This window comes from Gracilinanus agilis, chromosome 5 (genome assembly GCF_016433145.1).
Source record: "Gracilinanus agilis isolate LMUSP501 chromosome 5, AgileGrace, whole genome shotgun sequence".
NCBI lineage: Eukaryota > Metazoa > Chordata > Mammalia > Didelphimorphia > Didelphidae > Gracilinanus > Gracilinanus agilis.
In genome coordinates, this window is record NC_058134.1 from 264,404,242 (window position 1) to 264,427,774 (window position 23,533).

Here is a 23,533-nt window from a genome sequence, read left to right on the forward strand (position 1 = left end):
CTTGGTATGACCACCCTCTACCATCTTCTAGGTATCTTTTTGTGGTCTTCTGGATTAGATAGAGGGAATTACTTCTCTTTCTTGTGGTTTGCTTTATTATCAGTCATATTGGGGACTTTTCAAATAGTTGTTGGGGTTTATATGGAAGAACAAGGCTCCTTTACTCCTTTTCACATCACCATCCTAACCAGAAATCCCACATGTTTCAGGTTTTGTGAAAGGCTTCCTTAAGTTAAACCAAAGCTCTTTTTTCCCTTTTGTACATTTTTATGGAAATTGAAATGACTCTGGGACTCTTTTGTATTCCTTGACAGATGTGTCTAACTTTTGTTGAGCAGGAAAAATAGAAAGAGCTCAGTGTCGAGATTTTGATCATATTAGGAAGATGACAGCTCAATGTGGAGGAGCAAAGGCTTCAGAAATTGAAAATTAATTATTTTGCAAATAAAATCAATGGTTTTTCAGGGTCCTGTGGCATGCCTAGGATTTTTATTATGAGAAATCCTCAGGGTAATAGAAAAGCAGCATACAACAGAAAGAATGTTGGCTATGGAGTAAGAAAATCTGAGTTAAAAATTCTGGCTGTGTCATTTTTAACTGTGTGACTTTTGCAAGTCACTATGCCTCTTTGGAACTCAGTTTTCTGATTTGTGAAATGAGTGAGTTGGAATACATAATCTCTGAACCCATTATCAGATCTCAGTCTATAGTCCTAATAATCAGCTCAGGGCAGCTAAATACATTGGATAGAACACCAGGTCTGGAGGTGGGAAGACCTGGGTTCAAATTTGACCTCAGACACTTCCTAGTTGTGTGACCCTGAGCAAGTCACTTAACCTCATTTCCCTAGCCCTTGTTCTTCTGTCTTAGAGTTGTTACTAAGGCAGAAATCAAAACTTTTTCTTAAGGGTAAATAAACCTCTCCAAACCTCTGTTTCCTTGTCCCAGAAATGACAGGTTAGAACTCCAAGGTGCCTTCTTGCTCAAGATCTCAGATCCTTTGATTCCATTCAATAATACCTCACATGTTTATGATGCTATATACTTCTTTTAAAGCATTTTCACATCTGTTATTTCATTTGCTTTTCACAACCATTCCTATGAAGTAGACAGGGTCAGTTTTATAGATGAGAAATGTAAAACCATTTGTTATATCACATAGCCATCTGCCTCAGAGCCCAGTTCTTTTTGCCCTAGACAACAGCAGTTTTGATATAGCCCCTCTGAGGAACTGAAAGCTCTTCCCAGCTGTGGCAAGTGGATAAAACTCTTGAGTTTAGAGACAGGAAGTCCTAGATTCAAATTTGATCTTAGATATTTACTAGCTGTATGATCCTTGGAAAAGTCACTTATCCTCAGTTTGCCTCAGTTTCATCAACTGTAAAATGGGAATTATTAAAGCACCTACCTCCCAGGGGTGTTGTAAGATCAAACAAGATAATATTTGTTAAGAAAAAAAGGTTTTAGTGCAGTGTCTGGTACAGAGCAGGCACTTCATAAATGCTTATTTCCTTCTCCTTCCCAATAGTATAAATAGTACCTTTAAAGAAGAGCCCTAAGTCTTCCCTCTACACACAGTCTATACACACAAAAATATACACATAGTCTTGAGCCTCCAATACTTTTTAATTTTGTTGGAACTGGTAAAACTGTCTTCCACCTTCAGTGGTCCTACAATATTTATCTTTCAAGCTGATCCACTCACATTCACATGGATAAAATTATTCTTGGCTATAACCAGGGTTACACTTGAAATTTCATCCCATTTAAACCAGGTAAATAAATGAGATCTAGTTTGAGTTCTACTGGAGTTCCATCTGGCTGACTTCCAAGGTCACTTTTAACTCTCAGATTCTCTCATTCTATGTTGTCTTGGCCACAGATGCTTCCTAGCTGTGTGACCCTGGGCAAATCACTAAGCCCTCATTGCCTAGCCTTTACCACTCTAATGTCTTAGAATTGATACTAAGAGAGGATTGGGGGGGGGTGGTTATGGTGAAGAAAGAAGGAAGAAAAGAAAAAAAAGAAAGAAGATATAGTATAATGTATAAGAGTACCAGCCTTGGAGTAAGGAAGACCTAGGCTCAAGTTCTACCTTTGGTACATACTAACTGTGTGACACTGCCAAAGACATTCAACTTCTCACCCACCCAGCAGGGAAACTCTCTAGGTCCAGTTGCCAGTCTACATCAGTGGAGGACATATACACAACAGGAGTTCCCTACTCATAAAATCAGACTTGGACCAAACAACAACAATAATAATAATGTTCCTTTTAATACCAAGGGTCTTAGGGTAGGATGGAAAGGACTTTTGTATGTAGGCAAAGTCATCGAGATAGTCAGATGGTTATAAATGTGACTATATTTTTTATATTTATATACTTATAAAAATAGCTAAGTGGCCCAGTGGAGAGAACACTGGCCTGAAATCAGAGAGACTTACTTTCCTGAATTCAAATCTGGTATCAGACACTCATTAGCTATATGGCTCAGGGCAAGTCACTAAACCTTATTGGCCTCAGTTTCCTTATCTATAAAATGAACTAGAGAAGGAAATGGCAAACTATTCCAGTATATTTGCCAAAAAGAACCCAAAAGGGGTCAAGAAGAGTCAGACATGACTAGAAATGACAAAACGACAATATTTGGATAAATTTCCAAATATCTAAAAATTTTGCAACTGTATTTATGTGACTTCCCTGAAGCCTAGGCTACAGATATAAAATATAAAGGAAGACTTGAGTTGCAAAAATATGCAACTGTTCCAGATTGAAAATATGCCTGTTACTAAAAATAACATGTAATTAGAATTTTTTTAATTTCAAAAAATTGTGTCATCATCAATATACTTCAGCAAGCCACAGATACCCAGTAATGGCAACACCAAATATCAGAGGCTGAACATACAGAAATGAATATTGCCATATGTCCTCACTTAACAGCATCAGTGCTAACAAAAGAGAACGGCAGTCAGGGAGGTTAGGGGAATGAGTGCTGGAACCACATATGAAAGAAGAACACTGGCAAGCAGTGCAAGAAAGGCAATGGGAATGAAAGGAGGGAAAGAAAAATCATATGGCTAAAATGAAAAAAAAGTCCTCTTTGTAAGACATTTCTTTTCTTTATTCACAGCAGGTATTAAAGGGAAAGCAATGGGTTGGGATGCATTCATTGCATTAACTTTTAAGTAAGTGACTCATTGAAATAACACCGATCTGATCAGCTGCCCAAGTATTTCATTTAGGACTGGATGAGAACATTCCTTCTGGTGCTTTGTACACTTTGCATCTAATGTTCCAAATATCTGAAATAGTTCAAAAGCACTAAGATTGAGTAATTAAGCCTGGGTCTTATTGCATGTTCTCTGTTGAGCTACCAAAAAATGATCACTCAAGCTCAGAACTATAGCTGAGTATGCATCTTTGGCATCCTAAAATTTCTAACTGCTGGCTGAGGAAGGTGAAGGGAAGGACACATGTAACTATTAAAACTTATTATGGGGCAGTTAGGTGGCTCAGTGAATAGAGAGCTAGGTCTAGGTATGGGAAGTCCTGGGTTCAAATCTGAAATCAGACACGTCCTGGCTGAGTAAGTCTGAGCAAGTCACTTAATCCCAAAGCCCTAACCAATGTTTAGTATTAATTCTAAGATGGAAAGTAAGAGTTACAAATAATAATAATAATAATAACTTGCTAATGTCCTGGGTTGCTCTTACACTGATTCTTCCCTTTCAAATTATAATTTTTGGGGGCAAAATTAAGATGGTGGCTTAGTAACAGTGAAAGCTGAAACTGCTCTGACAATCCTTCAAATTATAATTATTGTTTCAAATTTATAGTTAGTTACCTTTCTCAGTACATGAAAGCACTAACAAAGCCTGGGACCCTAATGTGAAATGAGAGATTTGAAATTTACACATTTAGGAAATTCAAACATATTTTCATTTACCTATGATCATTTATGGATTTAATTAAGGCAGAGCACCTTACTGAAATATGTGAATTATACGTATATATCAACATTAAGTAGGGTTAGGGAAAAGAGAAAGACAATTAAGAACTCAAAATGTAACCCAAAAAATTACAAAAATGAATTCATTATCAGCCTTGAAAACAGAAATACAGACTTGATTACATTACAAGAATTTCCTAATCATTTTTTCCTACTGAAATGTTAGCTATTGTTTGGTTGCCAGGAGGTCCTAAGACTATCCTTAATTCTACCTTCTCAGAGACCCTGGGACCAATTAGGATGTGGATACCACTCTCATTCTTAGCAACATTCCTCAAACTTGTTGACTATGACTCCCTTCCTCCTTTTCCATCTTTCCCATCTACCAAAAACTTGGGAATTCCAGATGAGGTGGGACCTCAATTTCTGAAGGAAAAAAAAACCTAGATGAATGATTTTCCATACATAAAAAAATTCCAACTGGGCCACAGGCTGATTTAATCAGTTTGTAAAACATCTGTGGCATATTCATACTGATTGCTTTCTCCTAAGGATGATATACAGCTTTGTCTGTTTCAAATGCCTTTATGAGGGAAGAAATGAATGAACTGAATTGATACCATCTGCATCACAAGATACTTACATGGGTTAGGAAAGCAGCCCCCTTAAATTTACTTAAATCTGCTGGGCGGGGGAATCAGCATATTTCCAGGAGTAAGTTACTATATTCATCTAATCAGCAAGTTTCTATTCATGTATCCCTGTGCCTATGACAATGAACAACACAAATGATACAGTGCCACCGAGTGTACCAGTGTATACTCATCAAGAACTACTAGAGGATGAACTCAACAAACATGGTACCCACAATGCAAAGGTTTCTGTCTTAATAAGCCTTTGGGAAACTTGCCAGTCATGCAAAATATGCTACATAGAGTAATATGTCATGAATTCAATCCCCTGCTTCCCACCACTAAATTCCAATCTATACTGAGTTGCTTGAATCACTCTATCTTATAAAAAATATTTCATTAGAAAGTAAACCACCAGGATCACTCAACCAAGTCAGACCCCAGCTGAACAACCCTACCATGAAAGTGTCATAGATTTACTTCTATATACAAAATCAATTCCTACTATGTATGGGGCACCGGTAATCACTGGGGATACAAAAACAAGGATGAAGCACTCTCCTCTCTCCAGAAATTATGTTCTACTGGAGGATGTGGAGAAATCAAGATGAATACAAATAAATGAATATAATGTTCAAAATAATAAAAATAAGGGAGGCCAAAAGGGAGAGGATGCTAATAATTGGTTGGATCTGGAAGGACCTTATAAAGGAGAAAACATCTGAGTTGCCCTTAGAAGGAGGTTAAACAAGGGTGCTCTTCCCTCTAATGATCTCTAGCCTACCCTTACCCTTGGTCTGGGGACAATTTTTGCATATCACTAAAACAAAGACCCAGACAGCTGTTGATTAGTATGGAAAGAACAGAACAGCTACAACCATAGCCTTATTCATTATGCACCAGAGGGCAAATTATTTACATTTATAACAATGAGTCAAGACATCATCATCAATTTCCACAAATACAAAAGTGTTTCATTTAAATAGTTTTCTGGGCATAGAAACCAGGACCCAAATAAAACAGCTGAAATTGCTTCATTCCCCAACCAAAGCGTTATTAAAATGTCAAAATAAATATCACGTAGAAATATGGCAAGGAGTCGTAATAGCTCCTGGCAACAGGGTGGTGGTATAGGAGAAAGATCCAGAAGTTCAAATGGAACATTGGACAAAACAATGAAAAAGTCTTCTGGTGTCATTTAGTCCCCTGGGGCAATTAGTTCTTTCTTTCCTGTGACAAATTTGTTGACAGCACATCTAAAGTAGTTATGAAATGTCTGCCTTCTCAGGATTTTCTCAACTCTTTTATGCCCTAAGTACTCAAATTTACTCAATAAGGAAAGACAGGCCTTGTATAAATATCATCATTAATACTATAAATCTCACCTGGTGCAAAGAGTAATATTGCCTCTCTCTTCATTCTACAAAATCAGTGCTTCCTAGGATTTTTATCCTATTAGCTTTCTTCCTGGGTCTATGCTAGTTATTTCTTCCTCTTTACTAAATGCATTACTTAATGGAAACAAAGTTCAGGAAGTCCATTAATGATGCTTTCATTCCCTGTATGAATTCCTAAAAGGTCCATTTCTTTTCCCTCCATAGGCATTTTCACCCCCTCCCAGCAATGCTTTAGTTGTTCATCTCTAGTTTTGGAAATGGGTCATCTTAATGGTTTTCTTACTCTGGCATGTTGCTCATGGCTCATTAATATGCATGTTACCCATCAGCTCATTTGTTTCCATATTTACTTTGAAGCTGCCTAGTTAGAGTCTTAGCACATTTTCTATCTCAGAGATTTTCCTGGCGTGATTCCGTTCACTTTGTTCTTTAGCTGAGAGACAGGATGTTGTGCTGGAAGTCAAAAATGGCTCTGATGTCATCTCAGGAAAAGTCTTCCTGACTCTTTATGGTTGCAGCTAATAGGAAACATGTCACTATCTTTTTATGCTCCAAATATCACTTGAGAGCTTTCTTAGTTTCTCTTCGGTCTGCAAAATATTTTTTCAAAGCAAGGACTAGCAAAAAAGGTAGGCTATTAAATTGAAGGTAGTTGAAATGTTAAAGTTAATGAGAACTACAAAATGAAGTGGGGCAGGGGGTCATAGAATACTGGAAAAATAAGGAAATGGAGTTTTAGTTGATCCAATACTCTCAAATTTCCTGTTAGAATTAAATACTCTTTTTTAAAGCATCATATACTACAAGACTACATCTTGCTTTTATTTCTTACTGCTATCTAACACAGTCATGAATTTCCACCCCAGTTGTCCTTCTCTCCACCCTTGTTCCTCCCCAAGTTACTCAACAGAACAATGTGCCCAATGGAGATACCATGCTTGGTGAGGCACAGACTCCAAAAAATAGTGTGATAACATCACCATAACATACCACCCTGCTGTGTGGAAGATGTGAGTTGTCCCTTCACATGTATTCCCCATATGGAGCCCCCCCTCATGCCTCATCACATATAATTCCTAGCTAAGCCTGCCCACTCTCTCAATCAAAGTGTGATATAATACATCCTATGTCTATTGGAGGAATGTGTTATTCTAAATCTTCTTACCATGCTATTTCATTAAATACCTTAGCCTTGAATTAATTTTGTCCCTTATCTTGCTAGAGAAAAAGAAGCCTCATTAATGGGATCTCACATACTGGCTAACATATTGAGTAAGTATGGACCAACAAAAACCTTGCCCCCGAGGTAGGTTCTCCATATGTTAAAACATAGGGTGCCACAAGTAATATATACAGATGAGGAAACTAAAAGCCAGAGTGATTAAATAGTTTGTCCAAGACCACATAAGTAGTCAACTGAGGTTGAATTAAAACCCAAATCTTCTTACTATATCTCTTTTCTTGCTACCTAGCCTTCAATACCAACATCTAATATTGGGAACTCTATAAATTTTTTTCAAAAAGGTGATGTGACATAAGAGATAGAGGACTGGTCTTAGAATAAGACCCAGATTTAAATTCAGCATCTGTTTCATAATAGTTGTTTGACTCTTCTCAAACCCTCTTAATTCTCGTGCCTTCCCTCTCTTCATTATTTCCTATTAATCTTCATGTAGCTTGTTTTGTATATAGTTGTTTGTATGTTTTCTCTCTCATTAGACTGTCCCATTACATTTTTTTTAAACTCTTGTACTTCAGTGTATCGTCTCATAGGTGGAAGAATGGTAAGGGTGGGCAATGGGGGGTCAAGTGACTTGCCCAGGGTCACACAGCTGGGAAGTGGCTGAGACCAGGTTTGAACCTAGGACCTCCTGTCTCTAGGCCTGATTCTCACTCCACTGAGCTACCCAGCTGCCCCCTATCCCATTACATTTTGAACTCCTTGAGGACAGGGACTGTCTTTTGTCACCTTTTGGAAACCCAGTGTTTAGCACAGTGTCTGGCACATAGTAGACATTTAATAAATACTGATTGATTGTTGACTGTAAACAAATCATTTAACCTCTTAGGGCTCCAAGCAGTTCTCAAGAATGTAAGTTGCAGGGACAGCTAGATAGCTCAGTGACTAGAGAACCAGTCCTGGAGAAGGGAGGTCCAGAGTTCAAATTTGACTTCATATACTTCCTAGCTATATTACCCTGGGCAAGCCACTTAATCCCCATTTCTTAGCCCTTATTGTTCTTCTGCCTTAGAATCTATACTTAGGCAAAACCTAGATGGTGGCTTAGTAATAGCAAAAGTTGAAACCATTCTGACAGTCCTTCCAAACCAATCTTTAAAAAGTGCATCAAAATGGCAAGAGTCAAAAACCAATAGCAAATTGGAGTGAGAGGGGCTCTCCCACTGAACACAACTTGAAAGATAGGCAGAGAGAGTTGATTTTCATGAGATGAAAGGGAAACAAAAGCAAAACTGCACCTAGAGAAGTGCTAGCCCACCAGACCCCCACTTACTGCAGCTGGTTCCACAACTGGGCAGAAGTTAACTTTGGGATCCAAGGATGTAGGCTACACCAACAAAAGAGCACCTCAAACCCACCCCTTGAAATCCCAGACCCTGGCACCAGTGCAGATGAGGCCCCAGAAGTCCATAGCACTGGGCCTTTTCAAGCCTGCCCTGATGCTGTGGTGAAGACCTACTTCCAGGGAAAAATAGTTCATGGTGCCAATCCCTACAAGCCAGCAGCAGAGGAAAGAGAATCATCAGTTTTCAGAATTCCAAGTCCACATACAAAAAAAGGCTAGGGAAAGGAGCAAACAGCAAAAGAACTTACCCCTTGGAAATTTCTATGGAGACAAAGAATAAAACACAAAACCAATAGGAGATGGTGAGATCCAAGCAACCACATGCAAAACTATGGAAACTGGTCTCAATCTCTGGAAGAACTTCTAAAAAAATTAAAAAATCAAATAACACAGGTCAAAGAAAAATGGAGAAAAGAAATGAAAGTAATACAAAAAGAAAATAAACAGCAAAAAAGTAAAACTGGTCAACTGGAAAAAGAGGTACAAAAATTAAATGAAGAAAAAAGTGCCATGAAAAGTAGAATGAACCAAATGGAAAAGGAAGATCAAAAGGTCATGGAAGAAATTCAGCATTTAAACATTAAAATTGGGTAAATAGAAGCTAATGATTCCATGAGATATCAAAGAAACAATAAAAAGAAATGGAAAAAATGGAAAAATAAAAGAAAATATAAAATATCTTACTGAAAAAACAACTGACCTGGAAAATAGATCCAAGAGAGACATTTTAAGAATTCTTGGACTATCTGAAAGTAATGACAAAAAAAAGTCTACACATCATATTACAAGAAATTATCCAAGAAAACTGACCAGATGCTCTCTTTTTTCTTTTTTTAAACTTATTTAGAGTATTTTCTCATGGTTACATGATTCATGATTTTTCCCATACCATTTCCCTCCCCCTTACAAGAGCTAACAAGCAATTGTTCTGATATTCTTGAAAAAAAGAGTAAAATGGAAATGGAAAGAATCCACAGATCATATCCTATAATAAATCTCCAAATAACAAATCCTAAGAATGTTATAATCAAGTTCAAAAGCTCCCAAGTCAAGGAGAAAATACAACAAGCAGTCAGAAAGAAATAATTCAAATATTATGGAGCCCCAGTCAGAATTACCTAGGTTCTGGAAACTTCCACATTGAGAAGGTTTGGAATACAATATTCCAAAGGTAAGGGCTTACAACCAGGAATCATCTACCCATTAAAATTGACCATATTATTTCAGAGGAAATTATGGTCAATTAATAAAATAGGAGATTTCTAGGAATTCCTAAAGAAAAGACTGGACTAAACAAAAAAATGTGATGAAAATTCAAGAGAAGCCTAAAAATTAAATAAGAAAGAGAAAAAATGTAAGGGTTTCAATATGGTTTAATTGTTTATATTCCTTTATGGAAAGATGATATCTGTAATTATTAAAAATTATTATCATATAAAAATTACCAAAGGAGTTAGAAGAAATATACATAGACAGAAGGTATAGTAATAAGCTGTTTAGGATGAAATGTAAAAAAACTAGGGAAGAAAAAGAGGTTTTTATAAGAGAAATGGGAAAAGAAAAGTAAAATGGGGTAAATAATATCACATAAAGAAACATGGGGAGAGAATACTATTACAGTGGAAGGGAGGATGAGGGTGGTCAAAGGTAATACTTAAACCTTACTCTCATTGGAATTGGCTCAGAGAGGGAAGAACAGCCAGATCCATTAGAGTATAGAATCTTATCTTACCCTATAGAGAAGTAAAAAAGGGAATAAGAAAAGGAATGGTAAGGAGGGAAATAATATAGGAGAAGGAGAAGTTGGGGTGAGTAAAAGATCCTATAGAGAAGTAGGAGGGGAATAATAAGGGTAGTGGTGGAAAGGGGAGGAAGGAGAAAGAGAGTGACTAAAAGCAAAACATTGGTGTGAAGGAAAGAGTGAAAGGAGAAAGGAAATGATTAAAAGAGGAAATCAAGATGGAGGGGAATACACAGATGGTAATCATAACTGCGAATGTAAATGAGATTAACTCATAAAATGGAAGCAAATAGCAGAATGGATTAAAAACCAGAATTCTCTCATATGTTGTTTACAAGAAATACTTCTGAGGCTGGTAGACACACACAGGGTAAAGGTAAAAGGCTGGAGTAGAATCTATTGGGCTTCAATTAAGACAAAAAAAGCAAGAGTAGCAATCATGATCTCAGGCAAAGCTAAAGCAAAAACAAATCTAATTAAAAGAGATAAGCGGGCAGCTGGGTAGCTCAGTGGAGTGAGAGGCCTAGAGACAGAAGGTCCTAGGTTCAAACCCGGCCTCAGCCACTTCCCAGCTGTGTGACCCTGGGCAAGTCACTTGACCCCCATTGCCCACCCTTACCAATCTTCCACCTATGAGACAATACACCGAAGTCCAAGGGTTTAAAAAAAAAAAAAGAAAGAAAAAAAAGAGATAAGGAAGACAATAAAAGGTAGTATGGACAATGAAGAAATATTAGTACTCAACATATGCACCAAATGGTATAGCATTGAAATTTTTAAAGGAAAAAGAAATGGTGTTTAAGGAGGAAATAGATAGTAAAACCATACTAGTGGGGGGTCCTCAACTTTCCCTTATTATTTAACTAGATAAATCTAACAAAAAAAATAAGAAAGAAGTAAAGTGAATTAAATTTTAGAAAAGTTAGATTTAGTAGATATCTGGAGAAAATTGAATAGGGATAAAAAGGAATATACCTTCTTTTCAATATACACAATGGCACATATACAAAAGTTAACCATGTACTTGGGCATAAAAACTTCATAACCAAATGCAGAAAAGGATAAATAATAAATGCAACTTTTTTCAGATTGTTATGCAATAAAAATATAATCAATAAAGGTTCATGGAAAGTCAAATTACAAATTAATTGGAAACTAAATTATCTAATTCTTCAAAACAGGTGGGTTAAAGAACAATCTCTGATTTCATTGAAGTGAATGACAATGAGGAGATAACATATCAAAATTTATGGGATACAGTACTCATGGGAAAATGTATATCCCTGAATACTTTTATCAATAAAATAGAGAAAAAGTAGATCAGTCAATTGGGGATGCAACTAAAAAAAAAACAAACTAGAAAAAAAGACAAAGTAAAAATCCCCAATTAAAGACTGAATTGGAAATCCTAAAAACCAAAGGAGAAATTAATAAAGTTGAAAGTAAAAGAACTAGTGAACTAATAAAAAACACTAGGAGCTGATTCTATGAAAAAATCAAATAAAATAGACAGAGTATTGATTAATTTGATTTTAAAAAGGAAAGAGAATCTAATCACCAGTATCAAAAATGAAAAAGGTGTTTTCACCTCTAATGAAGAGGAAATTAAAGCAATTATTAGGAGCTATTTCACCCAATTATATAATAATGAATCTGATAATCTAGGGGAAATGGATGAATATTTATAAAACTATAAGTTGCCTAGATTAACAAAAGAGAAAATAGAATAATTAAATAATCTCATCTCAGAAAAAGAAATCGAACAAGCCATCAATGTTCCTCATCAAAATCCCCAGGGCCAGATAGATTCACAAGTGAATTCTATCAAATATTTAAAGAAGAATTAATCCCAGTACTATAAAAGCTATTTGGCAAAATAAACAAAGAAATCCAACCAAATTCTTTATTATAACACAAATATGGTACTGATACTTAAGCCAGAAAAAACAAAATCAGAGAAAGAAAGTCACAGACCAGTTTCTTTAATGAACATTGATACAAAAATCTTAAACTACAGCAACATATCACAAGGATTATTCACTATAAACAGGTGGGAATTATACCAAAAATGCAAGGATGGAAAACCATCAGTATAATTGACCATATCAATAACCAAACTAACAGAAATCACATTATTATCTCCACAGATGCAGGAAAAGCCTTTGACAAAATACAACACCCTTTCCTATTGAAAACACTAGAAAGCATAGGAATAAAAAGGTTTTCCTTAAAATAATTAGTAATTATTTAAAACCATTAGCAAGTATCATCTGCAATGGGAATAAGTCAGAAGCCTTCTCAATAAGATCAGGAGTGAAGCAAAGATGCCCATTATCACTACTATTATTTAATATTGTAGTAGAAATCCTAGCTTTAGCAATTAGAGAAGAAAAAGAAATACAAGGAATTAAAGTAGGCAATAAGGAAACTAAACTATCACTCTTTGCAGATGATTTTGATGGAATACCTAGAGAATCCTAGAAAATCAAATAAAAAACTAGCTGAAAGAATTAATAACTTTAGCAAAGTTACAGCATAGAAAATAAACCCACATAAATCATCAGCATTTCTATATATTTCCAACAAAATTCAGCAGCAAAAGTTAGAAAGTGAAATTCCATTTAAAATCACTCTAGACCAGTAACAGGCAAACTATGGCTCACAGGCCAGATGGGGCCCCCTGAAATGTTCTATCTGGCCACGTGACATTATTCCTAATCTGATGGATACAATGAGTAGGATATAATACAATGAAACTTCGAAAGAGTTGCCTTAGAAACAGACTGACAGATGAGCATTTCCTTTCCTTTGGCCCCCTCTTTAAAAAGTTTGCCCATCACTGCTCTAGACTATATAAAATATTTGGGAATTTATTTGCCAAGACAAATGCAGGAATGATATGAGCACAAAAAACACTTTTCACAAAAATAAAATTAGATCTAAAAATTGGAAAAATAGGTAGGCTGAGTTCTAATATAATAAAAAATTACAATCCTATCTAAGTTAATTTATTTATTCGGTGCCATACCAATCAAACTACCCAAAAAAACTATTTTATAGAACTAGAAAAAAATAATAACAAAATTCTTCTGGAGTAACAAACAGTCAAAAATTTCAGTGGAACTAATGAAAAAAAAATGTGACAAAAAAATGAAATATTGAAGTGAAATAATAAAATGGCCATGTCTGATGTGATTAAAATAGCTCAGTCTGTAAGGTGATAAATTCATTTGGAGGGTGAATAGAACAAGTAAAATGAATATTAAGTACAAATATATCTAAACTCTGTTGTAAAGAAAATAAAACACTAAGCCTATAAACTAAAACTGAAAATTAAAACTATGTAAGAAAACAATTATCTACAAAAATATTTCTTATTATTTAAAGACATAAATGTCATCTCCCTTAAATATGATCTTCTTTCAGAGAAGCTAACGATATCCCAGAATTCAACATTCCATCATCTATATAGCCTCTCAGTGTCATCTACTCATCTTCAAAATGTAGTTTTGCTTTCACCTTTAATAACTGAAATATCTTTTCCCCCCTTTAGTAACCTTGGATGAACAGAAAGATCTTCTTTTCAAAGTCTGACACGAAAACAGAGAAGACTCACTGTGGCAAGCTTCTGAACATCTTCATCAGAGGCTCCCAGGGAGGCCAGGCCAATTTCTTGTGAGAACTGAGCAAACTTCGGATCCGCAAGTAGGGGGACATGTCCCAGGAGTTCATGACATGTATCTCTGACAAGAAAGAACACAAAGAAATGTTATAAATATTGTAGAATCAAGAAACTTTATGCCATTCATAGAACTTGACTAAAAAATCTACAGATGCTCCAGCTACCAACTGCCCTGCATAGGTATGGCATTTATTGTGTAGAAAATGATAGCAAAGAGACAGCTTGGCATAGAGGAGAGAGAGCCAGAAAAACCTGTGTTCAAGTCCTATCCCTAACACATGGTATGCGACCTTAGATCACTTAACCTCTTGTCCTTGGGTGACTCTCCAAGACTACAAGTTGCTGCTGTGTGTCATCTGAAGTGGTTTCCTCACTGAGGAGTTTCTTACACAAATAACAGACTCAGATAAAATAAAATTTTATAAAGTCAAGAGTACTTTAGAGAAAGGAATTCTTATGAGTAATCAGTGGGACAGAGGATCTAAAAAAATTAATGCAATCAGGCTGAATTAAGAAAGGGAGAATGTCAAGGACTTGGGAGGCAAGCGTCCATCAAAGGAAAAGTCAGCACATTTTAAATGTCCTGGGCTTGGGTTCTTACTTTCTGGCAGTCTGGCAAACCTTATAGCTCCTTTCTCAGAAATCATATTTTTAAATGCCTAAAATAAAATACAGAGGGTTACAAAGGAAACTATTTTGAGATTCAGTTATCAAAATATTAAACAATAACTAAATAATAAACAAAAAGTCAAATAATAACAAAATATTAAACAATAACAAAGCAAGCCCCAGGTTTAGAATCTCTGTTCCTTATCATACTCTACTGAAAAAACATTTGAAGGGCCTGAGGAGGAGGAGGAGGAGGAGTGCAGCTAGGTGACTCAGTAGATTGACAGTCAGGGTCAGAGACAGGAGTTGCCCAAGGTCACATAGCTAGGAAGTGTCTGAATCCAGATTTGAACCCAGGACCTCCCATCTCTAGCCCTTGTTCTCAATCCACTGAGTCACATAGTTGCTCCTGAAATAACATTTGTAAAGCTCTTAGCAGTCATTAGTCAATAAAACTTTTATTAAGTACCTACTAGGCGTTAGCATAGTACCTGGCATAGAACAGATATGACATATCGCTTTCCCCATACTACAACTGTCTTCTAACTAATCTCTTTGATTCAAATCTCATTCCACAGGCCATTCCTCATGCTTTTCATTTTCATCTTTAAAGATCCTTTACTTCCATCTAGACTAAGCTTAAGCACCATCTTCTACATGAAAAATTTCCTGATCCTCCTATCTGCCAGTATCCTTCCTCCCCAAACTAGCTCATATTCATTTTTCCAAAGAATACTAATATATGCACATGTCTCCATCAATACGATGTAAGTTTCTTGAGGGCAGAGATTCTCTTTTCTCTCTAAATCCCCAATGTCTAGAATGCTGGCTAGAACACATAAGTGCTTAATACTTAGTCAGTGCTTGTTGGTTGACTAGACTGGTATTCCCATCCACCACTGAGGTTCTTTGAAAAATAGTTTTCCCTCAACACAATAACTATTATGCAGGCAGCTTCAGAAGAGCTGAAAAGATTGGCACATGATGGGCGTGCATCCTCCATATATCTGAGCGTTGTCTTGTGGAGGAGGAGCATTGGCTTCATTCTGTGTAGAGAGAGAAAAACTAGAACCAATAGGTTTAAGTTAGAGGGCTATGCTCATTTGGGGCATCTTTAGCTTTTCCACCACACCTCTGTAGGGATAACTTCCCCTCCCCTTTTCAGCTTTCTTTTGTCTGCCATATTCTCTCCATTAGATTAGTAAACTCCTTGAGAATAAGAATTGTCTTCTTTTTGTTGTTATATCACCAAAGTTTAGAAGGTGGCTGGTACTAAGCAGGTGCTTTGTAAATTTTTATTGACTGTTAACTAAAGGGAAGGGATTTTTTTATCTTTTTAACCCCAGAATCCAATACATCCTTTCATATTCTAATGGAATAAGAAACACATCAGTGTGGCTATTCTTTCTAGAGAAGAAGATATCAACCCCTCCCTGCTTCCTCATTTTGTAGGAATATCTTCCATGTCACCCAACAAATACACTATAATGGTAGTGGGGGGAAGAGAGTGTACACTCAATACTGGGACCTTCCTCTAGTTCTCCTGACATTTCATACCTATCCATGGAATTATCCTGCAGTTATCCCCTGCTCTCTCTCTATGTATAACCAGCTATTTTTCTAATTATGCATATTTCTGATTCTATCCTTTATACAACTTCTCCGGAGTGATTACATGTGTCACAGTCTCTTCATGTCCATTACTTGCCTTTCCATTGCCCTTTGGGTGATCTCAGCTTTAAATCTTCAGGAAACAGAGGATTCTATAACTTGCAGCCATAAAACTTTGCTGAAAGACTATGGGTACTAAAGATACTTTGCTGTGCATAGTAAGTGCTTAATAAATTTTCTTAACTGAATTTAGACCAACCCCCTTAAAAAAAACTGATTTTCCAAAGTCAGAGAAATGAAGAGATTTTCCCAAGGTTAGTAGCAAATCTAGGAATAGAACCCTGGTCTGCTGCTACTAGTCTAGTTCTCTTTCCAGGTTCCCTAACTCCTTAGAAGGCTCTGCTCAAGGGTTGCCACCTCCTGTAAGAGATCTTTTCTGATTGCACCAGCTGTTAGCCTCTCTCCCCAGACCATCCTCATATCATATTTATTTTATACATTTCTTGCATGTACGTATCTGTGCTCGTGTTGTATCTTTCCAGTAGAATATAAGCTCCATGAGGCAAGAGGCTATCTCTTTTGTGTTTGTATCTCTGACACCCTCCTGATTGGTGAGACCCTAGCATGTAGACCTCCACTTCATGAGATAGATAGGCTATGTTCACTTCACTTTGGGGGTCTATTCTTCATTCTCTGTATTTTATTACTTATTATTTTCTTCTTTTTATTAGCAACCTTGCCCTAAGTAAGCACTCTAATTACCAGCCCACCCCTTTCTCTCTCTCTTTTTTTAAACCCTTACCTTCTGACTTAGAATTGATATTAAATATTGGATCCAAGGCCAGTAAGGGCTAGATAATTAATTGGGGTTTAGTGGCTTGCCCAGCTCACATAGCCCCTTCCCTTTCTAGTTCCCCTTAATGTGCTGCCTTGCTCCCATTAGAGAATAAACTCCTTGAGGGTACAAACTACATATTTTTGTCATATTATCTTGCTTGCTTAGTACAGTGCCCAGCATAAAGTAAATACTAAATAAATGCTGTTGTTCATCCTTCATTTTTGTTTGTTTTTTTTTAAACCCTTAACTTCTGTGTATTGGCTCCTTGGTGGAAGAGTGGTAAGGGTGGGCAATGGGGGTCAAGTGACTTGCCCAGGGTCACACAGCTAGGAAGTGTCTGAGGCTGGATTTGAACCTAGGACCTCCCGTCTCTAGGCCTGACTCCCATCCTTCATTTTTGAAGTCTTAATGGCATCATGATTTCAAAGTCAGGATATGATGCACTTGGCTGTGGCTGATTAAATCAATATGATTTCAGAAGGCTGCAACCACAGATGTGGCACAAAAAGGTCCCTCAGAACATTTATAGTGGAAGTGGTTCCAGATTTATGCACTTCATGTTTCCTTTGTACTTCCATGATTCTGCTTTGCTCATGGAGTACAACAGTCTCTTTGAGGCAGGCATGCCAGACTAAGTGGTTCCATGACAGCATTTCCCTCGTCTCACAGTCAATGCTAAAGTTCTTCAGAGAGACCTTGAGAGTGTCCTTATACCAATTCTTCTAATCACCATGTGATTGCTTACCTTGTGTGAGTTCTCCATAAAATATTGTTTTCTCTAAGTGTGTGTTTGGCGTTCAAGTTACGTGATCAACCCATTGGAGCGGTACTTTCTCAATAGAGTTTGAATGCTTGGCAATTCAGCTCAAGAGAAGACCTCAGTGTTTATACTGCCAGGTATTCTTCAGGATCTTCCTGAGATAATCCAAGTGGAAACAGTTCAGTTTTCCAAGGCAGCCCTGGTAGACTGTCCAGATGTCACAACAGCCTTATGCACCTTCAGTTGGGTATGCAGCCTAATACGTCCTCTCTCCCACACTTTCTTTTCTTTTTTCTTTTAAGCCCTCACCTTCTATCTTAGAATCAATACTATGTATTGGTTCCAAAGCAGAAGAGTGGTAAGGGTTAGGTAACTGGGGCTAAGTGACTTGCCCAGGGTCACACAGCTAGGAAGTATCTGAGGCCACATTTGAATCCTGGACCAGGATCCTGTCTTTTAAGCCTGTTTCTCTATCCACTGAGCCACCTAGCTGACCTTCTCCCACATTTTTTTTAGAATCACACAAATGAACTATCTAACTTTCTTTCTAATACACAGCTCAGTTCCTGGCATATAATATGAACTTGAGAAATGTTTGCTGAGTGATTGATTTCCACCTGCATCAAGGTACCCTCGTAGGAAAGAGCTTTGTCTATGGATTTAAAGTTAAGATTTCATGTATCAAAAAACTACTACCTACAACCTTTTTAGCCAGGTAGGAAATACTAGTTGCAATAGTGTAGAGAACTGATCCACCAATAGCCAGGGAGAACAATTAATCCCCTTTTTATTACTGCTGGAGAGGGTTTACTAATTTGGGAGACTTAAAAATTATGCAAGTCCCCATGGTGAATCTGTACTTTCAATTGAATCTAAGAGCCCAGGGTGATATGGCCAACAGAGAATTGTACATGGGAAAGTAGAGATGAGTTTCATCTATGTGGGGTTTTTTCCTTTGCTTTTTAATATTTTTATTTACTAATTTATAACCTTTCATTCTCTCTCCCTACTCCTCCTCCTCAATCCATCCTACCAATTAAATTAGCATGCTAAAAAGAAAGCAAAAACTTATAATATAGTCAAGCAAAGTAAATTCCCTCATTGGCCATGTTGAAAAATGTATTTCTCATTTTTCATTTAAAGTCTATTTATCTCTCTGACAGGAGGTACATGTAATGCTTCATCTTTGGTCCTCTGGAATAATAGCATTTTCAGGGTAATAAAGTACTTCAGAATTGTTTGTATTTTTTTATAATGTATTATATAAACTATTTGCATGGTTTTTTTTTATTTCACTCTACATCAGTTCACACAGGTCTCCCTAATTTTGTCTGAAACTGTTCATTTCATAATTTAATGGATAATAATGTTCCATGAAAATTATAGACAATTATCTGTTTAGCCATTTCCTAATATGTGGAATCCCCTTACTCTTCAGGGTTTGGCGTATAAACATTTCATTTTTATTGTCATGCAAAACCCACTTCCATATCAGTCATTGTTGTCAGAGCAAACTCATGCATAACCAAAACCCCAAAATAAAACTACGAATATGTCACGTGAAAGACGACTCCAACAGTTCTTTCTCTGGAAGTGGAGAGTATTCCCTGTCATAAGTCTTTCAGGATTGTCAAAGGTCCTTGCATTTTGCTGAGAGTGAATTTCATCTTTTTGTAAGTAGAAACGGTGCCCCTTTATTTCACCATCCCTAATGTTCCCTCCTTATGGCTCTGTCTGTCTATGGGGCACAGGCGAGAGAAAAGAGCCTCTGATTTAGAAAGAGAGTCTGAGAGCAATATTTACTGTAAACTCTCCTCTCATGGGGAAAAGGCTTTGAGTGTTTCTATTTCAAAACCAGGAAGAAGGTGATTGTATTTTATGACTTCAGTGGAACAGTCACAAAAATAAAATCAAACTGCTCTGTATTCCATAGCTTTTGATACATTCTATAAATAGGTAAAAACAGGCATGCCTAGAAATATTCTCACCCAAAATGAGATTTGAAGATTTTGAAGGCTAATCACAAAACAATTAATCTTGTGTTTTATTTTCCATGAGATCAATATGATTCCTTGGGATTTCATAGACTCTCAGAATTGGAAGAGACTTTGGAAAACATCGAGTCCTCCTCCTTGCCTGTTGGCCCCTCTTCAACATCCCTGAGAGGTAATCATCCATCATCTTCTTCTCGAATACCTCAAGTGACAGGGAACTTACTCCTTCAACAGATAGCTCATTCCATTTTTGTAGCTCTCTACTTGTTTCCTTGGACAGTTAGGTGGCACAATGGATAGAGTACCTGTCCTAAAATTAAGGAAGACCTAAATTCAAATCTGACCTCAGACATGAACTAGTTGTGTGACCTTGGGAAAGTCACTAAGCCTTATTTGCCTTGGTTTCCTCATCTGTAAAATGAGCTGGAGAAGGAAATAGCAAACTACTCCAGTATCTTTGCCAAGAAAACCTCAAAAGGGGACAACAAAAAAGCAGACATGACTGGAAACAACAATACTTGTTTCGATATATAATAGAGATGTTTGTGGAAGCCTTGATTTCCTTAACTGGGGCAATTTCCCCAAAGCTGAATATGTGCACCAAGATGCTTATTTTTCAACCAGAGTGCGTGTCCAATTCCTTCATGGGAAATATGCATCTTCCTGCTATTTGTAAACTAAACAGGAGTTGTTGGGACATTCCAACAATGCACATGTTGTTCAGCAATCAGTTGGACACATAGACTAGTTGACTTTGGATTACAATTCTAGTTCCATAGAAAATGACCTAGTATAACACAACAAGGGTTCCACTGTTCACCCCAAGAAATGCTTACATTCAGTTGAAATATGACTCTATAAATTGCATCTGCTATTGCTTGTTTTCCACTTTAGGGTCAAGCAGACTAAGTCTACTCCAAGGGTTCTAAACCTTCGTGTATGTGTGTGTTCTGTGTGTGTGTGTGTGTGTGTGTGTGTGTGTGTGTGTGTGTGTATGTGTATGTATGAGAGACAGACAGACAGACAGACAGACTTTTGGAAGCTTGGTGAAGCCAATGGACCCCATCTCAAAGAAATATTTTTAAATATATAAAAGAAAATATAAAGGATTGCATAGCAAAAACCCCTGACATCTATTCATATGCTTCTTCTAGGGTCCATAGTCTCCAGGTTAAGAACCTTTAAGGGAGATCTACTATCTCTTCCACATCTCTAAGATCCTTTATAGAATATCCTTGAAGATAAGTTTTGCTCCATTCCTTAGGAGTGAGAGGTGTTTGGGGATAGGAGAAAAAAAGCACACACAAAAAGGCATTCAGGGTAAGAAGGGATATCTATCCAAGGCCAAAAGAGCCATTTACTTGAAACCTTGTACTGGCTTCGCTTAAGTTCATTGAAATAAACACAGTTTGTTTAGCCCCACTTAGCCCAGTGCCAGAGGCCAAGTTGCTGGTTACTTCTCAGGAAGAAGTCCATTGGCAATACATATGTGGTATCCCTCACAACTGGACCACTGAGCATCTAATTAGAAATGAGTTCTGACCAGGGAGATACTTGTGCTGATTTATTCCACTAGATATTCCTTAAAAGATTCAATTATTCAGCCATAATTACACCTGTCAGCACAATCTGTGCCCAATCTCTAAATCGGCAAACTCTCCTCTTTTCAACTCCACTCAGCTTTTATGCATTTTCCCTTGAAGAATGCTTCGACATCTCATTTTTTCACACAAAAACATTCTTGTTCAGTGAAAATGTAGAACCTTTCAAAATTGTTAACGCTGTAAAACATCATGTCTCCTTTTCAAAAACGAAAGCTATGGATCATATCAGACACCCAACCTTTGCTGCCTTAAATTGGAATCTTTTCTGATAAGACCTGTGTTTAGGTTTCTAAAGCGTACCAAAAAGAGACTTTTGTAAGTCCAGGCATAGTACCTCAAGCAATTGCCTGAATCATTCTAAGAAAGTTGCGTTAAGTTGGCCGCCAGCAGATAATGGACCTGGTTGTGAAGTTCACATTAAAGACAAGTCTGACATTTTCTTCTTCTTATCACTTTTCAAAGATGACTCCTCATACTGTGTGGAGTGGCTCCTTTTTATTTTGTGGCAAATTAAAGCCTTTAAAAGGAATTGGATGAGCATTGAGCATTTCCTTCCCATTCCAAATATGTGCACCTGTCTTTTAAGACATACTTCTATAGGTTTTGTTTGTTGTAAATGACATAGAAGCTGACACCTTAGATAAATCATAAAAAGGAGGAAAAGAAAAGAGATAAATGAGAGGGATAAAGAGTTCGTGTGTATGAAAAGAAGCTGAAGGATGGCTCTGGGAGGATTTTTTCCAATGTTAACTCATCATTTGGTTGGTAAGTGCAGCTAATTGGGGATAACAAGGAAATGTCTAGGTTTGCTTGGATCAAAATGACTAGAGAGCTCTCCAGGAGTTAATTTAGGACTGAAATGGGTTTATTTATGTTTTTGATTTGTTTTGTTATATTTTTCTCAGTGCCCACCACATAAATGAATGTGGAGTTTCTTCTATTTTTATTGAGGCCAGCATGTTAAAAATTCTGATCGAACCAGATGCTATAAACTGACCCTTTTGTATTTATCCACAACATTAGAATTGACCTAGGCCTGTGGTTTCAGCAGAATTGCAGTTTCTTAAAAGAAAACTTCCTCTGCCAATGCAGATCAGTAAATAGGGTGCCAGGCCTGCAACCAGGAAAACTTGAGTTCAAATCCAACCTCAGAGAAGATTTGCTAGTTGTGTGACCCTGGGCAAGTCACTTAACCCTATTTGCCTCAGTTTTCTCATCCAAAAAATGAGATGAAGAAGGAAATGGTAAATCACTCAAGTCTCTTTGCCAAGAAAATCCCATATGGGGGGTCATGAAGAGTTGGGCATGACTAAAAATAACAAAACAACAAAAATACCTATCTCTCTGATTTATTACAAGGATCAAATGTGATCAAGTCAAGTACCATTATTATTATTGACTTTCCCCAAACATGATTAAGTTTAGGCCATTCACACTTCTCTAAATGATCCTCAGAAAATTTATCTCATATGCTCCAGAGAAGGAAAGGACGTAAGACATCATCTATCTACTCTAAACCACACTCATACCTTAACTGACTCTCCAGGCTTCTCTTATTTACCAGCTACCTTCCCACTCTAGAGAACCTTCTACCTGAGGTCCCCCTCTCCTGGTTGATTGCTCTCTTGCTTGGATCATTTGGATAGGCTTCAGCTATGTTTCCTCTCACTAAAATCTTAACTCATATACAGGACTTTTCTTCACCAGCTGCCTTGCCCCCATGCAGGTATCATTCCTCCCCTTTCATGAATTCCTCTTCATGGGTCATCTTCAATTAAAATATAAGCTCAAAAGAGTAAATACTGTCTTGTTTGCTTATATTTCTATCCTGATGCTGAACATTGGACATGGTCCAGAGTAAATGGTCTATCAGTCTATCATCTTTCTATCATCTATCATTAATCATCATCTGTCTATCTAGTATACTTAACTTGTTTTTCTTTTTCAGAGGCTTAAAATCATAATATCTGGGAAAGTCAGTAAAAACCAAGCCCTTTAGTTAGCTGAGGATAACAGACACCACCCCATCATCCAACCTCTCAATATTCTCCTCTCTCCTCTCTACTCTCTCCTCTCTCCGTCTTCTCTCCTCTCTCCTCTCTCCTCTCTCCTCTCTCCTCTCCTCTC

At 37.1% G+C, this 23,533-nt stretch overlaps 1 protein-coding gene across 1 annotated transcript in view; it reads right to left on the minus strand.

Moving 5' to 3' along the window:
* TPH2 (tryptophan hydroxylase 2) overlaps positions 1-23,533 on the minus strand; it is a 131,648-nt gene that overhangs the window by 55,255 nt on the left and 52,860 nt on the right. Inside the window, exon 8 of the mRNA XM_044679191.1 lies at positions 13,925-14,051. Coding sequence (XP_044535126.1) covers positions 13,925-14,051 — 127 coding nt within the window. The remainder of the gene's footprint in view (positions 1-13,924; positions 14,052-23,533) is intronic.